We start from the raw sequence: 22,156 nt of genomic DNA, 5'->3' as shown, positions 1-22,156 counted from the left end.
TCACTAGAGAGGAAAGAGAGCGTATTCAAAAGGATCTAAACACACTGGAACAATGGGCCGAGGAGAACAATATGGTGTTTAACAGGGACAAATGCAAAGTCCTACCTCTGGGAAAAGAAATGTAACGGTCATATATAGTATGGGGCAGGGCTGTATTTTGCCTTCATGCTGCCCTAGGCACTTTAAGCGGTCGCGCCCCTTATTGACAACGTAAAACTGAGTTTTCGCACACGACATCTGTTTAAGGCAGATCTACTCTGTAAAACACTTTAAAGAGTATCAATGAGAAATGAAGGGCACTAACCCCCCCCCCCCCAATGGGGATCACCACAGGCACATCAAAACATAGCATGGGTATAAAATATTTCCACCACACCGTCCCCACTTATATACTGTGACTGTCACACTGCCCCGAATAAACTACACACTGCCCTCCCTTATAAATTATATCCACCACACCTTCCTCGATTATGAAAAATGATCTGCACATTGTCCTCACATCATGCTGCCCCCTCCTCACAGTGTCCCATGCATGCTGCCCCCTCCTCACAGTGTCCCATGCATGCTGCCCCCTCCTCACAGTGTCCCATGCATGCTGCCCCCTCCTCACAGTGTCCCATGCATGCTGCCCCCTCCTCACAGTGTCCCATGCATGCTGTTCCCTCCTCACAATGTCCCATGCATGCTGCCCCCTCCTCACAGTGTCCCATGCATGCTGCCCCTCCTCAAAATGTCCCATGCATGCTGCCCCCTCCTCACAGTGTCCCATGCATGCTTCCCCCTCCTCACAGTGTCCCATGCATGCTGCCCCCTCCTCACAGTGTCCCATGCATGCTGCCCCCTCCTCACAGTGTCCCATGCATGCTGCGCCCTCCTCACAGTGTCCCATGCATGCTGCCCCCTCCTCACAGTGTCCCATGCATGCTGCCCCCTCCTCACAGTGTCCCATGCATGCTGCCCCCTCCTCACAGTGTCCCATGCATGCTGCCCCCTCCTCACAGTGTCCCATGCATGCTGCCCCCTCCTCACAGTGTCCCATGCATGCTGCCCCCTCCTCAAAATGTCCCATGCATGCTGCCCCCTCCTCACAGTGTCCCATGCATGCTTCCCCCTCCTCACAGTGTCCCATGCATGCTGCCCCCTCCTCACAGTGTCCCATGCATGCTGCCCCCTCCTCACAGTGTCCCATGCATGCTGCGCCCTCCTCACAGTGTCCCATGCATGCTGCCCCCTCCTCACAGTGTCCCATGCATGCTGCCCCCTCCTCACAGTGTCCCATGCATGCTGCCCCCTCCTCACAGTGTCCCATGCATGCTGCCCCCTCCTCACAGTGTCCCATGCATGCTGCCCCCTCCTCACAGTGGCCCATGCATGCTGCCCCCTCCTCACAGTGGCCCATGCATGCTGCCCCCTCCTCACAGTGTCCCATGCATGCTGTTCCCTCCTCACAGTGTCCCATGCATGCTGCCCCCTCCTCACAGTGTCCCATGCATGCTGCCCCCTCCTCACAGTGGCCCATGCATGCTGCCCCCTCCTCACAGTGGCCCATGCATGCTGCCCCCTCCTCACAGTGGCCCATGCATGCTGCCCCCTCCTCACAGTGTCCCATGCATGCTGCCCCCTCCTCACAGTGTCCCATGCATGCTGTTCCCTCCTCACAGTGTCCCATGCATGCAGCCCCCTCCTCACAGTGTCCCATGCATGCTGCCCCCTCCTCACAGTGGCCCATGCATGCTGCCCTCTCCTCACAGTGTCCCATGCATGCTGCCCCCTCCTCACAGTGTCCCATGCATGCTGCCCCCTCCTCACAGTGTCCCATGCATGCTGCCCCCTCCTCACAGTGTCCCATGCATGCTGCCCCCTCCTCACAGTGTCCCATGCATGCTGCCCCCTCCTCACAGTGGCCCATGCATGCTGCCCCCTCCTCACAGTGGCCCATGCATGCTGCCCCCTCCTCACAGTGGCCCATGCATGCTGTCCCCTCCTCACAGTGGCCCATGCATGCTGCCCCCTCCTCACAGTGTCCCATGCATGCTGCCCCCTCCTCACAGTGTCCCATGCATGCTGCCCCCTCCTGACAGTGTCCCATGCATGCTGCCCCCTCCTCACAATGTCCCATGCATGCTGCCCCCTCCTCAGTGTCCCATGCATGCTGCCCCTCTCCATGAGCTCCTAATGCTGCCTTCCTCTTTTCCATAATGACACCTCCATGCTGCCCTACTCATCATACTAAGACCACCACACTAGCGCTTATGCTGAGACCCACACACACACACACACACACACTACTCCACTCTTGATATTGACTCCCCCTACATTGTTCCACTCCATACTGAGCCCACACATGCTGCCCCTTCTCCATAATGAGCTCCCAATGCTGCCCCCCTCTTATTCTGAGTCCTTACACTCACCCCCCATCGATATTGTCATTGCTCTATCCCTCAACCCTTGTCCTCTGTCTCTAGCATTGGCCCCTCTCTCCCATTCCCCCAGCAGCAGCCTCTCCCCCAGCATCAGCCTCTCTCCCCCCAGCATCAGCCTCTCTCCCCCCAGCCTCCCTCAGCATCAGCCTCCCTGCTCCCAGCTTACCCCAGCATCAGCCTCTCTCCTCCCAGCCTCCCCCAGCATGAGCCTCCTCCAGCATCAGCCTCTCTCCTCCCTGCCTCCCCCAGCATGAGCCTCCTCCAGCATCAGCCTCTCTCCTCCCAGCCTCCCCCAGCATCAGCCTCCCTGCTCCCAGCTTCCCCCAGCATCAGCCTCCCTTCTCCCAGCCTCCCCCAGCATCAGCCTCTCTCCTCCCAGCATCAGCCTCCCTGCTCCCAGCTTCCCCAGGTATCAGCCTCCCTCCTCCCAGCCTCCCCCAGCATCAGCCTCCCTCTTCCCAGCCTCCCCCAGCATCAGCCACCCTCTTCCCAGCCTCCCCCAGCATCAGCCTCCCTCTTCCCAGCCTCCCCCAGCATCAGCCACCCTCTTCCCAGCCTCCCCCAGCATCAGCCACCCTCTTCCCCGCCTCCCCCAGCATCAGCCACCCTCTTCCCAGCCTCCCCCAGCATCAGCCACCCTCCTCCCAGCCTACCCCAGCATCAGCCACCCTCCTCCCAGCCTCCCCCAGCATCAGCCTCCCAGCCTCCCCAAGAATCAGCCTCCCGCCTCCCAGCCTCCCCCAGCATCAGCCTCCCGCCTCCCCCAGCATCAGCCTCCCGCCTCCCCCAGCATCAGCCTCTCTCCTCCCAGCCTCCCCCAGCATCAGCCTCCCGCCTCCCCCAGCATCAGCCTCTCTCCTCCCAGCCTCCCCCAGCATCAGCCTCTCTCCTCCCAGCCTCCCACAGCATCAGCCTCCCTCCTCCCAGCTTCCCCCATCAGCCTCCCTCCTCCCAGCCTCCGCCAGCATCAGCCTCCTTCCTCCCAGCCTCCCCCAGCATCAGCCTCCCTTCTCCCAGCCTCCCCCCACATCAGCCTCCCTCAGCATCAGCCTCCCTCAGCATCAGCCTCCCTCCTCCAAGCCTCCCCCTCCCCCTCCCAGCCTCCCCCAGCATCAGCCTTCCTCCTCCCAGCCTCCCTCAGCATCAGCCTCCCTCCTCCAAGCCTCACCTTCCCCCTCCCAGACTCCCCCAACATCAGCCTCTCTCCTCCCAGCCTCCCCCAGCCTCAGCCTCCCTCCTCCCAGCCTCCCCCAGCCTCAGCCTCCCTCCTCCCAGCCTCCCCCAGCCTCAGCCTCCCTCCTCCCAGCCTCCCCCAGCCTCAGCCTCCCTCCTCCCAACCTCCCCAAGCATCAGCCTCCCTCCTCCCAACCTCCCCCAGCATCAGCCTCCCTCATCCCAGCCTCCCCCAGCATCAGCCTCCCTCCTCCCAGCCTCCCCAAGCATCAGCCTCCCTCCTTCCAGCCTCCCCCAGCATCAGCCTTCCTCCTCCCAGCCTCCCCCAGCATCAGCCTCCCTCCTCCCTCAGCATCAGCCTCCCTCCTCCCTCAGCATCAGCCTCCCTCCTCCAAGCCTCCCTCAGCATCAGCTTCCCTCCTCCAAGCCTCACCCTCCCAGCTTCCCCCAGCATCAGCCTCCCTCCTCCCAGCCTCCCTCAGCATCAGCCTCTCTCCTCCAAGCCTCACCTTCCCCCTCCCAGCCTCCCCCAGCATCAGCCTCTCTCCTCCCAGCCTCCCCCAGCATCAGCCTCCTGCCTCCCCCAGCATCAGCCTCTCTCCTCCCAGCCTCCCACAGCATCAGCCTCCCTCCTCCCAGCCTCCCCCAGCATCAGCCTCCCTCCTCCCTTAGCATCAGTCTCCCTCCTCCCTCAGCATCAGCCTCCCTCCTCCCTCAGCATCAGCCTCCCTCCTCCAAGCGTCCCTCAGCATCAGCTTCCCTCCTCCAAGCCTCACCCTCCCAGCTTCCCCCAGCATCAGCCTCCCTCCTCCCAGCCTCCTTCAGCATCAGCTTCCCTCCTCCATGCCTCACCTTCCCCCTCCCAGTCTCCCCCAGCATCAGCCTCTCTCCTCCCAGCCTCCCCCAGCATCAGCCTCCCCCAGCCTCCCTCCTCCCAGCCTCCCCCAGCCTCCCTCCTCCAAGTCTCCCTCAGCATCAGCTTCCCTCCTCCAAGCCTCACCCTCCCCCTCCCAGCCTCCCTCAGCATCAGCCTCACCCTCCCAGCCTCCCCCAGAATCAGCCTCTCTTCTCCCAGCCTCCCCCCCAGCTTCAGCCTCTCTCTCCCCCTAGCCTCTCTCTCCCCCCAGCCTCCCCCCAGCCTTAGCCTCTCTCTCCCCCCAGCCTCCCCCCCAGCCTCAGCCTCTCTCCCCCCAGCCTCAGCCTCTCTTCCCAGCCTCAGCCTCTCTCTCTTCCCAGCCTCAGCCTCTCTCTCTCTTCCCAGACTCCCCCCAGCCTCAGCCTCTTTCTCTTCCCAGCCTCTCTCTCTTCCCAGCCTCTCTCTCTTCCCAGCCTCCCCCCAGCCTCAGCCTCTCTCTCTTCCCAGCCTCCCCCCAGCCTCAGTCTCTCTCTCTTCCCAGCCTCAGCCTCTCTCTCTCTTCCCAGCCTCCCCTCAGCCTCTCTCTTCCCAGCCTCTCTCTCTTCCCAGCCTCAGCCTCTCTCTCTCTTCCCAGCCTCCCCCCAGCCTCTCTCTCTTCCCAGCCTCCCCCCAGCCTCTCTCTCTTCCCAGCCTCCCCCCAGCCTCTCTCTCTTCCCAGCCTCCCTCTCTTTCCTCTCTTCCCAGCCTCCCCCAGCCTCAGCCTCTCTCCCCCCAGCCTCCCCTTGCATGATTACAGTGGACAAAAAGAGGCATCGCAATTCGCAACGATCATCAACTAACCTGTAAGGTGCCCATACATTCTAGGCTCTGCCTTACCTGCTCCGGTGCCCGCCGCCCTGCTCTGGCTGGCTCCTCTTCTGGCTTGCTCCAGCTGCAGACGCGTCCTCCTCCGCGGCGTGTGTCATCTGCAGCATTGGACGCTGCAGCACGGGGCAGTGAGCTGATTGTCGCGCCCGTGCGCCTCTGACCCCTGAAGTGCAGGCCATGGAACTTCCGGGGTTAGTCAGCTTACTATGCCTGGCACCCGCCATGTATTTAAATAGACAGCAGAAGTGCGCCTCTCCTCCCTCCCAACACCCCCCCCCCCCTTCCCGGAACACAGCCGAGTGTAACGGAGGGAGGGACGGGGGGCGGGGATGTAAAAAAAAAACAATTTTTTTTTTTGCCGCCAGAAAGTGCCGCCCCCCGCAACGTGCCGCCACGGGACCACGGGTGCCTAGTGGCAAATACGGCCCTGGTATGGGGGAAATAGAACTAGATGATAGCACCGGGGAAAAGGACTTGGGTATAATAGTTGATCCCAGATTCAACATGAGCCAACAGTGCGGAGCTGCAGCTAAAAAGGCCAATAAAATTCTGGGATGTGTCCAGACAAGCATTGAATCTAGATCAAGAGAGATAATTATTCCCTTCTACTCTGCCCTGGTCAGACCCCACCTGAAATACTGTGTACAGTTCTGGGCGCTCCAATTCAAGAAAGACATCGATATATTGGAACAAGTCCAGAGAAGAGCAACCAAGATAGTAGAAGGTCTGCAAACTATGTCCTATGAAGAACGGCTAAAAGACCTAGGGAATATTTAGTTTGAAAAAGAGAAGGCTGAGAGGAGACTTAATAGAGGTCTACAAATATCTGAAAGGTAGTCACAGTGCAGAGGGGACCACCCTATTCTCTCATTAGCACAAGGAAGTACAAGAAGCAAGGAAGGAGATTCAGATTAGACATTAGGAAAAACTTTGACAGTGAAGGCGGTAAGAGAGTGGAACAGGCGACCACGGGAGGTGGTCAGTTCTCAATCAATGGAAATCTTCAAGCGCGGAAACTGGATAAACATATATCTGGGATGATTTAGGAAAGCCTGCACTCGCAGGTGGTTGGACCCGATGGCCCTTGAGGTCCCTTTCAACTCTACCATTCTATGATTCTATGACAAATATCACATGGTTTGAATCTAAAAAGTAAAGTTATGTTTCATTATTAAAAACGATTGTTTAGGTGTAGCAGGTAGACACCATTGGTATTTCTATCATTTTTGTCCATTTAGCTGGCTGGATACTTCGAGTGTGGTTTCTTTCCCCTACAAATCGTGCTCTTTTGCATTAAAAAAATATATGATTCTGATCATTTTGATTATAGTAAATCACATAAAATCCAGAGTTTCCTTGACTACAACACAGACTTTACGGTTTATGTTGTTTTTTGTGATATCTGTGATGCCAAATATGTAGGTTTAATTATGAGAAAATTAAAATATAAAATCAGAGAATATCTATATGATATAGCGGAGAGTTCAAATAGAAATATTTTTAATGTGGTAAAACATCTTGTTAGTGTTCACAATCAAAAGTGTTGATAACTTTGAAGTTTCTGCTATAGAAAGAATGTATACACATTTTCGGGAGGTGATTGTGTACAGGAGTTGCGAGATGGGGAAACTCTTTGGATTTTTTATTTAAATACACAAATATCTCATGGTTTGAATCTAAAAAGTGAAGTTATGCTTCACTATTAAAAAATGATTTTTGATATGTAGCGGGCTTAGATGATTGGTATTTCTATCATTTCTGTCCATTTAGACAGTATTTTATGAAAAGTTTTATTTGCTTATGTTTTGTGTTCTTTCTCACACATGCCACTCATTTTCTATAATGAATGTGTTTAATTTAAGTTGGTGTGGTGACCTATTCACATACTCGCTAAGTCTAAGATCAGTTTCTGATCGAAACGCGTCCGGAGTTCAGTGCCGGTTGTGACTCCTATCTTTTTTCATGTGAGATCTACTATTTTGTACAGTTTTAAAGAATTCTATAAGGACGTGTATTTTATTTGAATTTTTCTTGAAAGCTGATTCCTTTTCTTCAATTATTTCCTTTATACTTCACAAATACTTTCTACTTTGTGTTGGTACTGTACGTCACACAAAATCCCAATAAAATAGATTTAAGTTTGTGGATGTAACATGAAAAAAAAAAAGTGGGAAAGTTATTAGGGTATGAATACTTTTTCAAGACATTGTAAATCTATGAAAATAGATCTAGGCTGAAAATATAAAGTTTAGGGGAAAAAAACACTAGTGTCTTTTTAGTGCATTCCATACTAGTGTCAGGGTATTTGTCATCGATGTTTCAAGCACTACTCAATACTGAACTGAGAACACAGCAATCAGTGCACTAAGAGGGCTTTACACGCTGCGACATCGCTACCGATATATCGTCGGGGTCACGTCGTTAGTGACGCACATCCGGCGCCGGTAGCGACATCACAATGTGTAAATCCTAGGTGCGATGATAAACGAGCGCAAAAGCGTAAAAAATTCGCTGATCTGTGTCACGTCGTTCATTTCCATAATGTCATTACTGCTGCAGATACGATGTTGTTTGTCGTTCCTGCGGCAGCACACATTGCTGTGTGTGAAACCGCAGGAACGACAAACATCTCCTTACTTGCGTCCACCGGCAAAGCGGAAGGAAGAAAGTGGGCGGGATGTTATGTCCCGCTCATCTCCGCCCCTCCGCTTCTATTGGCCGCCCGCTTAGTGACGTAGCGGTGACGTCGCTGTGACGCCGAATGCACCTTCCCCTTGAAGGAGGGATTGTTCGGCGGTCACAGCGACGTCACCGACCAGGTATGTGCGTGTGAAGCTGCCTTAGCGATAATGTTCGCTACCGCAGCAAGCACCAGATATCGCATGTACGACGGGGCGAGTGCTATCGCGCTTGACATCGCTACAAATTGATAGCGATGTCGCAACATGTAAAGCCTGCCTAAGACTGAGATCAGATGTTTGTATAAGTAATTTGAGAAATAAATGTGTTTACATTGAGATGTATTATGCATATGTTATTTCATAAAACACTATGGAGTACTGAAATAAACCATTAACATACAGTAAAATGACTAATATTCTGCTATAGCACACAAACAAACAAAAAAGTCCACTTACATCTGGGAAGAAAAGAAATCCTGTGCTGTTTTCAAAGTTCAGTTCTATATGGTGTCCAACAATTTTCCAGTGAACAGTCACGTTTCCTCGGCCAGGAGGAGTCCGTATTACGGTGAACTGCAGTTTCTCACCTACATTAGACACAATAAAGGTAAAGCACATTTAAAACTCTAACATTGTCAGATAATAAGCAGAAAAAATGACTGAAGACATGTTAATACAGGAATAAAATAGAAAGGTTTACATCATGGTTGCAAAGTCTTTTTCCCTTTATATATCCTGTTCAAATTAAATGAGGATCAGATTATAGTATAAAGAAGAGAGGGAGCAGTCAACAAAATATAACTGAAATTCCCTATCCAAAAAGATGTAAACCTAGCTTTTAAGACTAAACTATATGTATAATCTAATTATTGATAAACTTTTGCAAAGTTATGAGGTTTTGTAATATGCAGTATATCTGTCATGGGTGACAGACAGTCATGTGGTTTCTGGCAATAGAAAGTCACAGTGTTTGGCAGCACAAATTACTCCCTGACTTTCTATTGTTTGTGCTGTTAGTATTCATTGTACTAGGTAGCTTTCCTTTTGGGTTTTCATCTTTTCCTTTTTAGGACCCAGCAGAGCCCTCCTTCCATCCAGCTGCTGATTATGAGTATTCCCCTTATGCTTAAATACCCTCATCTTCCCTGGACTTGTGCCGGTGTTATAATTCAGTTCTTGCAAGCTCCGGTTGCAAGCAGGTGCCTTGTACTCATCTGTGGTATAAATGTGGAAACGCTTGCATTTTTCCCCTGTGTGTCCTCCTTGTGTCTTCTTTAGTGTTTAGTGGGGTTAACATAGAACTCATCCCACCCATTCCCTATTTAGGGTCCAGCACTAGGGATACCTAGGGTCAGGTGTCCAGCTCGGTGCATAGGTGAGGAACCTATCTAGGGTGGTGACAGACTCCAAGGGACCAGCAGTAAGCTTGGTCAGGGGTCACCATCTCCTCCTTCCCTAGACCAAGGATTCCCCTTTGCATTCACCATTCACTTGTTACTCTCCTGTACCTAGCGTGACAATATCACTAACTTATTTTGCCTTCTTTCTTTCCAAACACTGTAAGTTATAGTGTAAGAATCTTTAGAAGACCTTTCATCTACTGCTTAGCAAGATCGGTACACTCCATTTAAATAATGTATGTATAGGCCTTCGTGTCTCTGAACCTCTACGGTCTCCATACCAGTACTCAGACAGTGGAATTCTTGTATTCTTATGAATACAGTGCACAGATCTTGCTGCAAACTCTTTAAAGGATATGAGCATGTTTCAGGACTATAGAAGACAAACAGTTGCAATTATTTAAAGGGATTCTGTCAGCAGGTTTTTGTTACCTCATCTGACAGCAACATAATGTAGGCAAGGAGATTCTGAATCCAGGGGTGTATAACATATATTTACTGGGTGCAGCCGTTCTTACACAATCAGGGAATTGAGTTTTAAACATGTAGCTGATCCTAGGGAGCTGCCCCCGCCCACAACAGGCTCTCAGTAGATACTGCAGGTTAACAGTGAGGTGTCAATCACAAGGGGGGTGATTTTAAGTTCTCCATTACAGGGTAATTAGGCCATTAGTTTAAGTAAACAATAGCTCACACACAAATAAGAGAGGCACAGTTGCTTTTTGATTTTAACCTCTACTTCCGGCTGTCCTCAGCTTACATAGCAAAAACCTACTGACAGCTTCCCTTTAAAAAAATCCTATTGCAAAAAATATGTTTACCCAACAGACCTGCGTTTCAAGAAAAAAACATGTTGGTATAGGTGTCCATATCCTTTAATAGTCTGGCAGGAACTTACGATTGTGAATACAGTCTTACTCCTACTTATATATCTAAAACAGCAAACAAAACATACCTTCTCGACCAATAACGGATCTTGAAGATGTGTGAAAACCAATCCTGCCGGCAACATTATCATTTGCTAAAATGACTATGGTAACAGTGTTGGCGCTGGGAAGTATGCGACTCCCTCCTTCTGTATATGTCAGCCCAACTACAATACTCTCATCATCCTCAGGATCTGTATCGTCCAGTATGAGAACGGATACCACTTTGCTTGTTTCACCTGCCAATACAACAAAATGATCTGTATGAATTGACCAATTTCAGACTTGTTCATAAAATCCAAGAGTGTAAACTTACAGTATATTCCTGACAGAGTTATTAACTTTTGAAACTCAGCCATGTTGATTAGCATTACAGTACATAAAAGGAGGTGTACACAGTTTTTTTAATATGGTATTCCTCAGTGTAAAGTAAAAAGTACAGATACTCATCTCCCTCTTCTGTGCCAATCCAGGCATGTTGGCGTCGGGTTGCCGTGCCACTGTTATGCCATGTGAACACTGCAGCCAATCAGTGGCCGCTAATCTGCTGCAGTTTTCATACTTTCTCCAGACATCTGAGATTAATCAATAGAAAGTGCTTGTGCAGCAGCCAATCAGTGGCCAGTGATCCTCTGCATTGTTAATGTGGCATAAAAATGTCACGAGAGACCCAGGAGACCCACTGCCAACAACATTAGAGAGGCACTACAAAGGAAGGTATATTATTTTTTATTTTACACTGGGAAATACAGTGTTTAAGAAGGAGTTTTCCAAGAAGTGAACAACCTCTTTAATAACTTTCATAAACCGGGCTCAGGACAAAAGTGCCAAATGATATTTATTAAACTATTGCATTTAGAGATCATTTTAAATTAACCACCCCTGTGAAATCTGCAGCAAGCACCTTGGACTGCTTAATCCCAATAGTGTAAAATTGACACATCATTAGGATTCAGCTCCACTTGCTGGCTCCAGTGGTCATCACAAGAAAGCAACTATTCGATTTGCCACGTAAAGTTTTAGCCATGTTTCGCAATGTTCTATTGAAAACGCGGCTCAGACTCTAGTTGGCACATAACTGCAAGTGTGCAATGTAACACCAGCAGCACCATCCCTGCACTGCCCCACTTCTCCTCCCTGGAAGGCCGCCGCCGCTCTCACCTTTACAGCCATCCTATCCTCACCGCAGCTCCTATCCCCGCCACGGCCTTCTGCCCCCTGGGTCTGAGCACGAGAGCGTGCTTAGGGCACGTGTGCGTACCCCCCGCCTAACTAAAGGAGCTGTGCACTCAATTAGGTCATGCCTCCAGCCTGTCGCTAGGAGGCATTAGGTATTTAGGACTCCCTCCCCCTTAGGGAGGTACCTTGTCAACAAGGGTCCTGATCCTGTACTAGTGTGAGTGTCCTTGTATCAAGTACCCATGTCCTGTATCCCACACCAGTATCAAGTGTCCATGTCCTGTGGCCATATCATACACCAGACAGTCCTGTCTGTACTTGCACCTGTACCCAAACTAGTTCTGTCCGTGACCCGGAACCAGAACCTTACCATCCATCTTGTTGGTACCAGTACCCAAATCATTTGCAGTCCGTGGTCCCTCTCTGCCTGTCTCCCGAATCTGTGCCAGTGTACCTGATCCTTTGGGGTCAGCTGCTACCGCACCAAGGACTCCCCTGGAGTGCCATCTGGAGGCTACCTGCAGCTCCAAGCCTATCCTTACCATCATTGGCTCTAATGAAGAACCTTGTAGCTGCTTAGTTACGCCCCTCCAGGAAGAACCCAGTCCCGTGGCGTAATGGGTCCACACATGCATGTATGACATCAAAATTGCATACTTATGGCAATGTGATGATCACTAGAACTGGCAAGCTGAGCGGAATCCTAAGAATGTATGAGTTACACCTCTTTTGATTTTAGCAAGCTGCAGTGCTTTTCACTAAGGATGGACAACCCCTTTACCAGTACAAATGTGTTCACTCTCACACCTTTTCTTGAACTGGGTTAAAGCCTCCAAAAAATACAAACAAAAAAAACCAATTCAATCCTGTTGACAGGTTGCAAATTCCATCACAGGTGACTAGAAATAGACACATATAGTATGGATGTCTTGCAACAGAGTATAATGAAATGTATTTTTCAAAAGCTGGTCATCTCCTGCCACATACACTGTGTACAGACTTATTAGGCAAATGAGTATTTTGATCACATGATACTTTTTATACATGTTTTCCTACTCCAAGCTGTATAGGCTTGAGAGCCAACTACTAATTAAGTAAATCAGGTGATGTGCATCTCTGTAATGAGGAGGGGTGTGGTGTAATGACATCAACACCCTATATAAGGGGTGCATACTTATTAGGCAACTTCCTTTCCTTTGGCAAAATGGGTCAGAAGAGAGAGATTTGACGGGCTCTGAAAAGTCCAAAATTGTGAGATGTCTTGCTGAGGGATGCAGTAGTCTTGAAATTGCTGAACTTTTGAAGCGTGATCACAGAACAATCAAGTATGTCATGGCAAATAGCAAACAGGGTCACAAGAAGCTTGTTGAGCAAAAAAGTCGCAAAATAACTGCCCATGAATTGAGGAAAATTAAGCGTGAAGCTGCTAAGATGCCATTTGCCACCAGTTTAGCCATATTTCAGAGTTGCAACGTTACTGGAGTATCAAAAAGCACAAGGCGTGCCATACTCAGGGACATGGCCAAGGTAAGGAAGGCTGAAAAACGACCACGTTTGAAAAAGAAACATAAGATCAAATGTCAAGACTGGACCAAGAAATATCTTAAGACTGATTTTTCAAAGGTTTTATGGTATGGACTGATGAGTGACTTTTGATGGGCCAGATGGATGGGCCAGAGGCTGATCAGTAAAGGGCAGAGAGCTCCACTCCGACTCAGACACCAGAAAGGTGGAGGTGGGGTACTGGTATGGGCTGGTATCATCAAAGATGAACTTGTGGGACCTTTTCGGGTTGAGGATGGAATGAAGCTCAACTCCCAGACCTACTGCCAGTTTCTGGAAGACAATGGAAGACAACTTCTTCAAGCAGTGGTACAGGAAGAAGTCAGTATCGTTAAAAAAAAACATGATTTTCATGCAGGAAAATGCTCCATCACATGGATCCAACTACTCCACAGCGTGGCTGGCCAGTAAAGGTCTTAAAGATGAAAAAATAATGACATGGCCCCCTTGTTCACCTGATCTGAACCCCATAGAGAACCCGTGGTCCCTCATAAAATGTAAGATCTACAGGGAGGGAAAACAGTACACCTCTCGGAACAGTGTCTGGAGGCTGTGGTGGCTGCTGCACGCAATGTTGATCGTAAACAGATCAAGCAACTGACAGAATCTATGGATGGTAGGCTGTTGAGTGTCATCATAAAGAAAGGTGGCTATATTGGTCACTAATTTTTTGGGGTTTTGTTTTTGCATGTCAGAAATGTTTATTTCTAAATTTTGTGCATTATATTGGTTTACCTGGTGAAAATAAACAAGTGAGATGGGAATATATTTGGTTTTTATTAAGTTGCCTAATAAGTCTGCACAGTAATAGTTACCTGCACAAATAGATATCCTCCTAAGAAAGCAAAATCTAAAAAAACCCACTCCAACTTCCAAAAATATTAAGCTTTGATATTTATGAGCATTTTGGGTTGATTGAGAACATAGTTGTTGATCAATAATAAAAAATGTTTTCGCTAAACTACAACTTGCCTAATAAGTCTGCACACGGTGTATGTCTTATTCTGAGCCAAGAATGAAGACCATCGCTCAAATTCTTATAGAACATTGTAAATTCTATTTAATGGACATCATTCACATTAATGACTAGAATAAGTCACTGGTGGACAAGAACAGAAAAGGGCTTTCACAAATAAATAAAATGTTAACTTTATTGTATAGGTCAGCAAGAATACAGTGATACTAAATATCTAGTTTTACTAATGTTTTATTGCATTTAATAATAAATATACTGTGAAAAAAATAATTTTTGTGTTGTCATATTCTGAGAGAGGTGAAATGATAAAAAATGTAATTGTTGATTTTATAAAATAAAAACAATATGTAATACTCATTATAATCCCCATGCTAATATTTTTCAGCAGGTCGAGACCACAATCACAATGCCAAATGCCTTATTACTTTCTCTAAATCACTATAAAGAAAACAGTCATTTTTGGGGGTCGGTTTATGAGGCCTATGATATGTTTTATTTTTCCATGTACAGATTTTTTTGATTGCTGATTTTTTGAGGGACAATCTGTAGTTTTCACTAATACTGGTTTTTGGGTACATTGTACTTTTTTATCACTTTTCATTTCATTTTGTGGCAGGAGGAATGATAAAAAAAAAAAAAAAAAAAGACATTGTTTTGCTTTTTTTTTTTTGTTGCCCTTCACCTTGCACAGTTCAGTATGATTAGTATGACTATGTTGTGTGTGGCACCCCAGGGTTGCCACACAAAGGGTTAACTTCCCACACACAACACCAAGACCTCCTGGCCAGAAGGGGGAGACCAAGCTGCTTCCCTGTACATTCTGCTGGGGGGGAGGAAATGGTCAGGAGTAGTTTCAGTTTGGAAGTTCAGTGCAGAGCACTGAGGAGAAAGGATCTGTAGGTTGGAAGCTGGCTTTAGCTCACCTCAGGATCCACTGACCAATTCCAGGCCTAGCTGAGGGTCTGAGGGAAGGAGACAGAGTACACAGAGGAACATTCCTGGGAGACAGAGCATTGCAGAGCTCATCCCCAGTGGAGCACACAGAACGGATGCTGGATCCGAGACTGCAGGTTACATACTGCACAGTTACCACCAGAGAAGTGAAGATTCCAGATCTTTCACCTGTACCACCGACACAAGCAACAAGCGCAGAGTTCAGGAACATACTAGGAAGGACTCGAGTTGCCTGTCAGGTCGGTACCGAGGAGCACAGGGCCGGCTGCATAGTTCACGCAGCAGCAGGGCCACAGACACACAGTGCAGGCAAGGAAGCCAAAACGGCCCGGCTGGGTGGGAGAAGCCCTGAACCCCTCACAGACTCCGTGGACAGTACTCTGCTGAATACCATCACCAGTAAAGACAAAGAAACTGCAAAACCGTGAGTCTGCCTGTTTATTGTGCTCGTGTCCTGCACTCCCCCCATAGACTAACATACTGCCCCGGGGAAAAGGCTCTACCCGTGGGGAGCCGTCCCATCTCAAGCTGCCTTCCATCACCCCGGAGGTTCTGCAGCAGCGGTGGTCATCTCTGATCACATTCCACGGGTGGCGTCACGAACACAACCCCCCTTTTCATTGTGGAACCAGGGAGCACAGACCGGGTCACGACACCGTGATCCCCTTTCCAGAAGCGACCCCTTGGCCCGGTTCTGGGTATCCCCTTAACCCCTGGCGACACAACTTTGGCGTCACGAACAGGATGCGGACTGGACCCGGCTGCAACCCGGGTGACGTGTGCCTGTAAAGACTTATTGCATCGCATAAAAGACTTGCACTGTGAATTGTTGCAACAAAGAACGGACTTTAAACTTTGCAAAGATACCTGGAAAAAATCCAAAAACATCATTGGTAACATTTTCCAGGCGCCATCTTTAATCGCGCCATTAGCTGCTACGCGCGGGAGAACAGCGTGCCTAAACTAAGACTCCGCCCACCGCTTGCAGAGGAGGTGCGCTCGGTGCTGCGACCCGAACGAAAACGCAGAAAAGTGTCCCAGGCTTGCTGTCAAGAAGACTGGTGAAATTAACTAAGGGGGCGCAAAGATGTCGCAGCAGGGAGACGCTGCTGTGCCCGGCGGTGCAGCGGCACCTATCATGCCGTTCCTGATGCCGTACACCCCGGGTGCAGTGTGGCTGCCGCAGTACTCAGGTGAGCCCAACACACTTAATGACTTTATCGGAAAGCTAAAAATCTACTACAGCATGTACCCCCTGACAGAAGCTCAGCGTGTTGGTATGCTTATGGGACAGTTAACCGGCAATGCCCAGCGGGAGGCTACATCCTGGCCGGACGATGCAAAGGACACTGTAGAGCATATAATAGCTGGACTAAAAGCAGCTTTTGAATCCACTGCTGGCAGCCGGGCTAAAATGAGGTTCTTTTCATGCAAGCAAAAACCTAGAGAGAGCGCAAGAGACTTTGCCTTAAACTTACAGGAGGCGCTCAGAGCACTTAAATTAGCAGAACCTGCCTTAGCCCCTGGAGCAGATAAGCTGCTGATAGACCAATTCCTGGATGGACTCTCATCCCCTTCCCACCGGGGACAACTGAGCATGATGGTGATCCAGGATCCAGGACTAACATTTGCCCAGCTAAAGGATAGAGCCATCCGCCTCCAGCAGGTGGAGGAGCCGCAGGATATAGACTCTGTTCAACACCTTACAGTGGCACCCCAGCAGCCAGTAGTGCCGGTGACATCGGCCATGTCAGCGGCTGTTGCTAACCACCTGGAGCCGATCACTAATGAGGCTCTACATCAAAAGCTTGAAGCCCTTACAGACACCGTTGCTTCCATGGCTAGAATCGTCCAGGAGCTGCGTGGATCCAAGTCTGCACCCAAGATTGAGCTGGCGACCAGCAAGGAGGATGTCCCATGGATGAGGCCTAGGAGATACCAAGCGACGAGAGGACGACCCAGCGACCGCTACCAGCCGGATGGACAGCCCATTTGCCGCCGTTGCAATGAGCCAGGTCACTTTGCCCGTGAATGTGCTTTAAATGGGGATCCCCTGGGGAGGCGGGCCGCTACTCAGGAATGAACTCTCAAGGTCCTTCACCCTGGCACGACAAGTATGTGGGGGGACGTCCAGTCATCCCCATCGTGCTGGATGGCATTCCGCTCAACGCCTTGCTGGACACTGGTTCCCAAATAACATCAATTCCGCATGTCCTTTATAAGAGGTACTGGGCTGATTCAGACGTTAGCAGTGGTCCATCTAATGTTGCATTGAATATATGGGCTAGCAATGGTGAATTAGTACCACAGGTTGGTTTCAGAGAAATGACCATTAAGATTGGGAGAGTAGAATTGCAGAATCAGGGTATTATCATTGTTGATGTTGACCGACGAGAACGTGAACCAACTATGCTGCTAGGAATGAATGTAATTGAAAATTGTTTTGCAGAGGTAATTACTGTCTTGCAGCAGATCGTCGAGACTGCCAAACCTGGGCAACAGAGACTCCTGCAGAAGGAAATTAAAGCCTTGATGCTGAAGCAGCAGGTAGAAATGTCAGGAGGTGAAATTGGCAGTGCAAGGGTAAGTGACCCAATACCCATTGTAATTCCTCCCAAAACTGAAATGCTGGTCTGGTGTAGAGCCGCAATAGGCATCAGAGGGCGAGACTATCAGGCCCTGGTAGAACCTGTGTACTCAGACAGCAGGCCCACTGTATTGACGGCCAGAGGAATAGTTGAGGTACACAGGGGAAGAGTGCCAATACGCCTTCTAAATTGTGGGGAAGATGAGGTCACCCTACCTAAGTATGCTACCATGGCTAAGCTATATACGGTTGATAACAACGCCATCACCACCGTTGAGCCCTTGAAGCCGTCAAGTCAGGCGGAAGACAATGGCTCAGAGGGAAAGCTGGAGGATTGGTGCCAAAAGCTACATGTAGGTACCAATTCTACACCCTCCCATCAAAAGCATGGAGTATACAGGGTAGTGAAAGAATATGAACAAATATTCAGCAAACACCCATTAGACTTTGGGCAGATCAAAGGGGTAGAGCACACTATACCCACTGGTAACCATCCACCAATAAAGGAGAGGTATAGACCAGTACCACCAGCTCACTACCAATGCGCCAAAGACATGCTCAAAGAAATGAAAGAAGCAGGGGTAATAAGAGACAGTTGTAGCCCCTGGGCAGCCCCACTAGTGCTAGTTAGAAAAAAAGATGGGACCATGAGGATGTGTGTAGACTACAGACGGATCAACCGCATTACACACAAGGATGCATACCCATTACCTAGGATAGAGGAGTCATTGGCTGCATTAAAATCCGCTACTTACTTTTCCACCCTAGATCTGACTAGTGGGTATTGGCAAGTTCCTGTGGCAGAGGCTGACAAGGAGAAGACAGCGTTCACCACGCCGATGGGCCTCTGTGAGTTCAATTGTATGCCGTTTGGACTCTGCAACGCGCCTGGTACCTTCCAGCGAATGATGGAGTGCTGCCTAGGACATAAAAACTTTGAAACTGTCCTCCTGTACCTGGATGACGTCATAGTCTACTCCAAGACCTATGAACAGCATCTACAAGACCTGGCAGAAGTGTTTGAAGCCTTATCCGGATACGGCATGAAAATCAAGCCATCCAAGTGTCACCTGCTAAAGCCAAGGGTACAGTACCTGGGACATGTCGTGAGCTCAGAAGGGGTAGCACCAGATCCTGAAAAAGTTACCGTGATCAGAGATTGGCCGAGACCCACCAGCGTGAAAGAGGTGAGGCAATTCCTGGGACTGGTGGGCTACTATAGAAGATTTATAAAAGGGTTCACGAAGCTAGCAGCTCCCCTTCAAGACATCCTGGTAGGACAGTCAAAAAAGTCTGCAGCCCGAAATCCTCCTTTCCAGTGGAGTGATGAGAGAGAAGAGTCCTTTAAGAAGTTGAAGTGGGCACTGACAGGAGAAGAGATCCTGGCATATCCAGATTACCATCAACCCTTCATTTTGTACACGGATGCCAGCAACGTAGGACTGGGAGCAGTATTGTCTCAAAAGCAGGAAGGCAAGGAGAAAGTTATTGCCTTTGCAAGCAGGAAGCTCCGGCCTACAGAAAGAAACCCAGAGAATTACAGCTCCTTCAAGTTAGAACTACTGGCAGTAGTTTGGGCTGTAACAGAGCGTTTCAAACACTACCTGGCAGCTGCAGAATTTACCATCTTTACTGACAACAATCCGTTGACCCACCTGGACTCTGCAAAATTAGGTGCGCTGGAACAGCGATGGATAGCCCGACTGTCAAACTACAACTTTGTCATCAAGTACAGGGCAGGCCACAAGAATGGGAACGCAGATGCCTTATCCCGGATGCCACACTCGGGGAACGTGGAAGAGGAACCGGAGGGACTGGAAGAAATTGAGCTGCCGGCCTTTCACCGTCCTAAGGTGGGACAGTATCAACCGAGTGTCTACCAAAAACAACAGCAGGCAACTCTCAACCCATTAGCACACCACGGATGGGCTGACACACAAGACAGTGATCCAGCTGTGAAGCTAGTGAAAGAACTGCTTACACAACAAGGTGCATACCCTAATCAGAATGCCCCAGCTGAGACACAACATCTCTGGAAAGAGAGAGGTAAATTGTTCCTGTACCAAGGGAAGCTCTGTAGAAGGCACACCAATCCCAAAACACATGAGCTGGTCTGGCAGATCATCGTGCCCAAGAGAGACGTCAAGATGGTTCTGGAAGCTTACCACGACGGTGCTGGTCATTTTGGTTGGAAAAAGTTGGAAGTGCTCTTAAGAGAAAGATTCTACTGGGTTGGCATGAGAAAATCAATTGAAGATTGGTGTAGAAAATGCGGACCGTGCAACCTCAGAAGAAAGGATCAACAGAACCAGAGAGCTCCACTCCAGTCCATAGTAACCAAGCAACCACTCGAGCTAGTCACATTAGACCACGTCAAGTTGTCACCAAGCCGGTCCGGCTATGTCTATGCCTTAACCATCGTGGACCATTACTCACGCTTCTTAGTGGTGGTACCCGTGAAAGACCTTACAGCTAGAACAGCAGCTAAAGCATTCCAGACGTACTTTTGCAGACCCCATGGTTACCCAGAACAAGTCCTTGCAGATCAAGGTCCAGCTTTCGAATCACAGATCTTCCAAGAATTCTGCAACATGTATGGCTGTAAAAAGATCCGCACAACAGCATACCATCCCCAAACAAATGGCTTATGTGAGAAGATGAACCATATTGTGATTGACCTGTTGAAGACCTTACCAGAGTCAGAAAGAAATCAATGGCCAGAGAAATTGCCAGACTTGGTGGACTTGTACAATCATGTCCCGGTGAGTTCTACAAACTGCACCCCCGCTTACCTCATGCGTGCAAGGCCCGGTAAACTGCCAATTGATTTAGATATGGGAATTCTGAAGCCAGATGCAGAAGTTCAAGACTCCAATTGGGATACCCTACGTCAGCAGCAGTATCGCCAAGTACAAGAGTGCGTAGAGAAAAGTCTCCAACAAGCTAGGGGAAGACAGGAGAGAACCTTCAACCAGCATGCTCTAGCAACCCCATTGCAACCTGGTGACCAAGTTCTCAAGAGGAAACGGCGCACAAACAAATTGGATAATCAGTGGGAAACCACCCCATATACAGTCTTACCATCCAATATGGATAATCCCAAAGTATGTCTCATCAGTAAGGATGAAGGAAGGACATCAGCTGTCGTGTCAAGAGATCAACTCAAACCGTGTCCTGAAACCCTGAAGACACCAGAAGTCACCTTACCCATACAGGTACAACCTGTCAAGAAGGAAGAAGATGTATTCCATACAGTCTTAGGAGATTTCCCAAAAACATGGCCAAATTACTATGGAGCAGTAGTAGTCCCAATGATCGCCTTCCCTCAAGTGGTGGAACCACAATCAGAACCCATACCACAAGAAGTCTCAAGACAAGAAGAACTGGAAGTTGAAACCGTAGAGGAAGAACAGATTCCTGGTCCCAGTGAGCTTGCCAGTCCTACAGTCAGCCCCCCATCCTCACAAGTACCAGAAACACCAAATAGGTACACTTCCACTCACACCATTATGCTAAGTACACCCAGTACAGCAACAGTACGCAGATCACAGCGTAGTACTCAGGGTCAGATACCAGCAAGATATAAAGACTAATGTGGAATTGCATATAAAATGTACATATGTTATAATGTTTATATGAAAAACCGTAACAGTTTAGTGTACAGAAAAGGTGAGAGAAGAGTGGTGTAAGGTGGCAGCCCGGAGAGTTACAACTTGATCACATGTTGGTGGCCCGAGGGCCGTGAGGCCTACTGCACTTATGACCAGGGTAGAGACACCTTTAAGAAGTGTTTGTTGATTGAAATGTTTATTTAATTGCAACGTTAAGACCAAAAGCCCAGTACCTACAGAGACTATACTGTATGAACACTTATATATTTTTGAACATTTTGGACTCTTTTTGAGCTTTAAGGTTTTTGTATTTTTTCCTTTTGAGACTCTGTATATATATAATTGTTGTGATAACTTGTTTGTTTGTTTCACAGTCCCGGAGTACTGTTCTTCACTAAGGGGGAATGTGGCACCCCAGGGTTGCCACACAAAGGGTTAACTTCCCACACACAACACCAAGACCTCCTGGCCAGAAGGGGGAGACCAAGCTGCTTCCCTGTACATTCTGCTGGGGGGAGGAAATGGTCAGGAGTAGTTTCAGTTTGGAAGTTCAGTGCAGAGCACTGAGGAGAAAGGATCTGTAGGTTGGAAGCTGGCTTTAGCTCACCTCAGGATCCACTGACCAATTCCAGGCCTAGCTGAGGGTCTGAGGGAAGGAGACAGAGTACACAGAGGAACATTCCTGGGAGACAGAGCATTGCAGAGCTCATCCCCAGTGGAGCACCCAGAACGGATGCTGGATCCGAGACTGCAGGTTACATACTGCACAGTTACCACCAGAGAAGTGAAGATTCCAGATCTTTCACCTGTACCACAGACACAAGCAACAAGCGCAGAGTTCAGGAACATACTAGTAAGGACTCGAGTTGCCTGTCAGGTCGGTACCGAGGAGCACAGGGCCGGCTGCATAGTTCACGCAGCAGCAGGGCCACAGACACACAGTGCAGGCAAGGAAGCCAA

General features: G+C 49.1%; 1 protein-coding gene across 1 annotated transcript in view; it reads right to left on the bottom strand.

The window, feature by feature from the left end:
• Positions 1–22,156, bottom strand: part of ADGRV1 (adhesion G protein-coupled receptor V1) — a 380,769-nt gene that overhangs the window by 133,219 nt on the left and 225,394 nt on the right. The window contains exons 34-35 of the mRNA XM_075326288.1: positions 10,356–10,565; positions 8,457–8,587 (exon numbers count right to left, since the gene is read on the bottom strand). Coding sequence (XP_075182403.1) covers positions 8,457–8,587; positions 10,356–10,565 — 341 coding nt within the window. The remainder of the gene's footprint in view (positions 1–8,456; positions 8,588–10,355; positions 10,566–22,156) is intronic.

Source organism: Anomaloglossus baeobatrachus, chromosome 1 (genome assembly GCF_048569485.1).
Source record: "Anomaloglossus baeobatrachus isolate aAnoBae1 chromosome 1, aAnoBae1.hap1, whole genome shotgun sequence".
In the NCBI taxonomy this organism is placed as follows: Eukaryota; Metazoa; Chordata; class Amphibia; order Anura; family Aromobatidae; genus Anomaloglossus; species Anomaloglossus baeobatrachus.
This window is presented reverse-complemented; position numbering and strand designations above follow the sequence as displayed.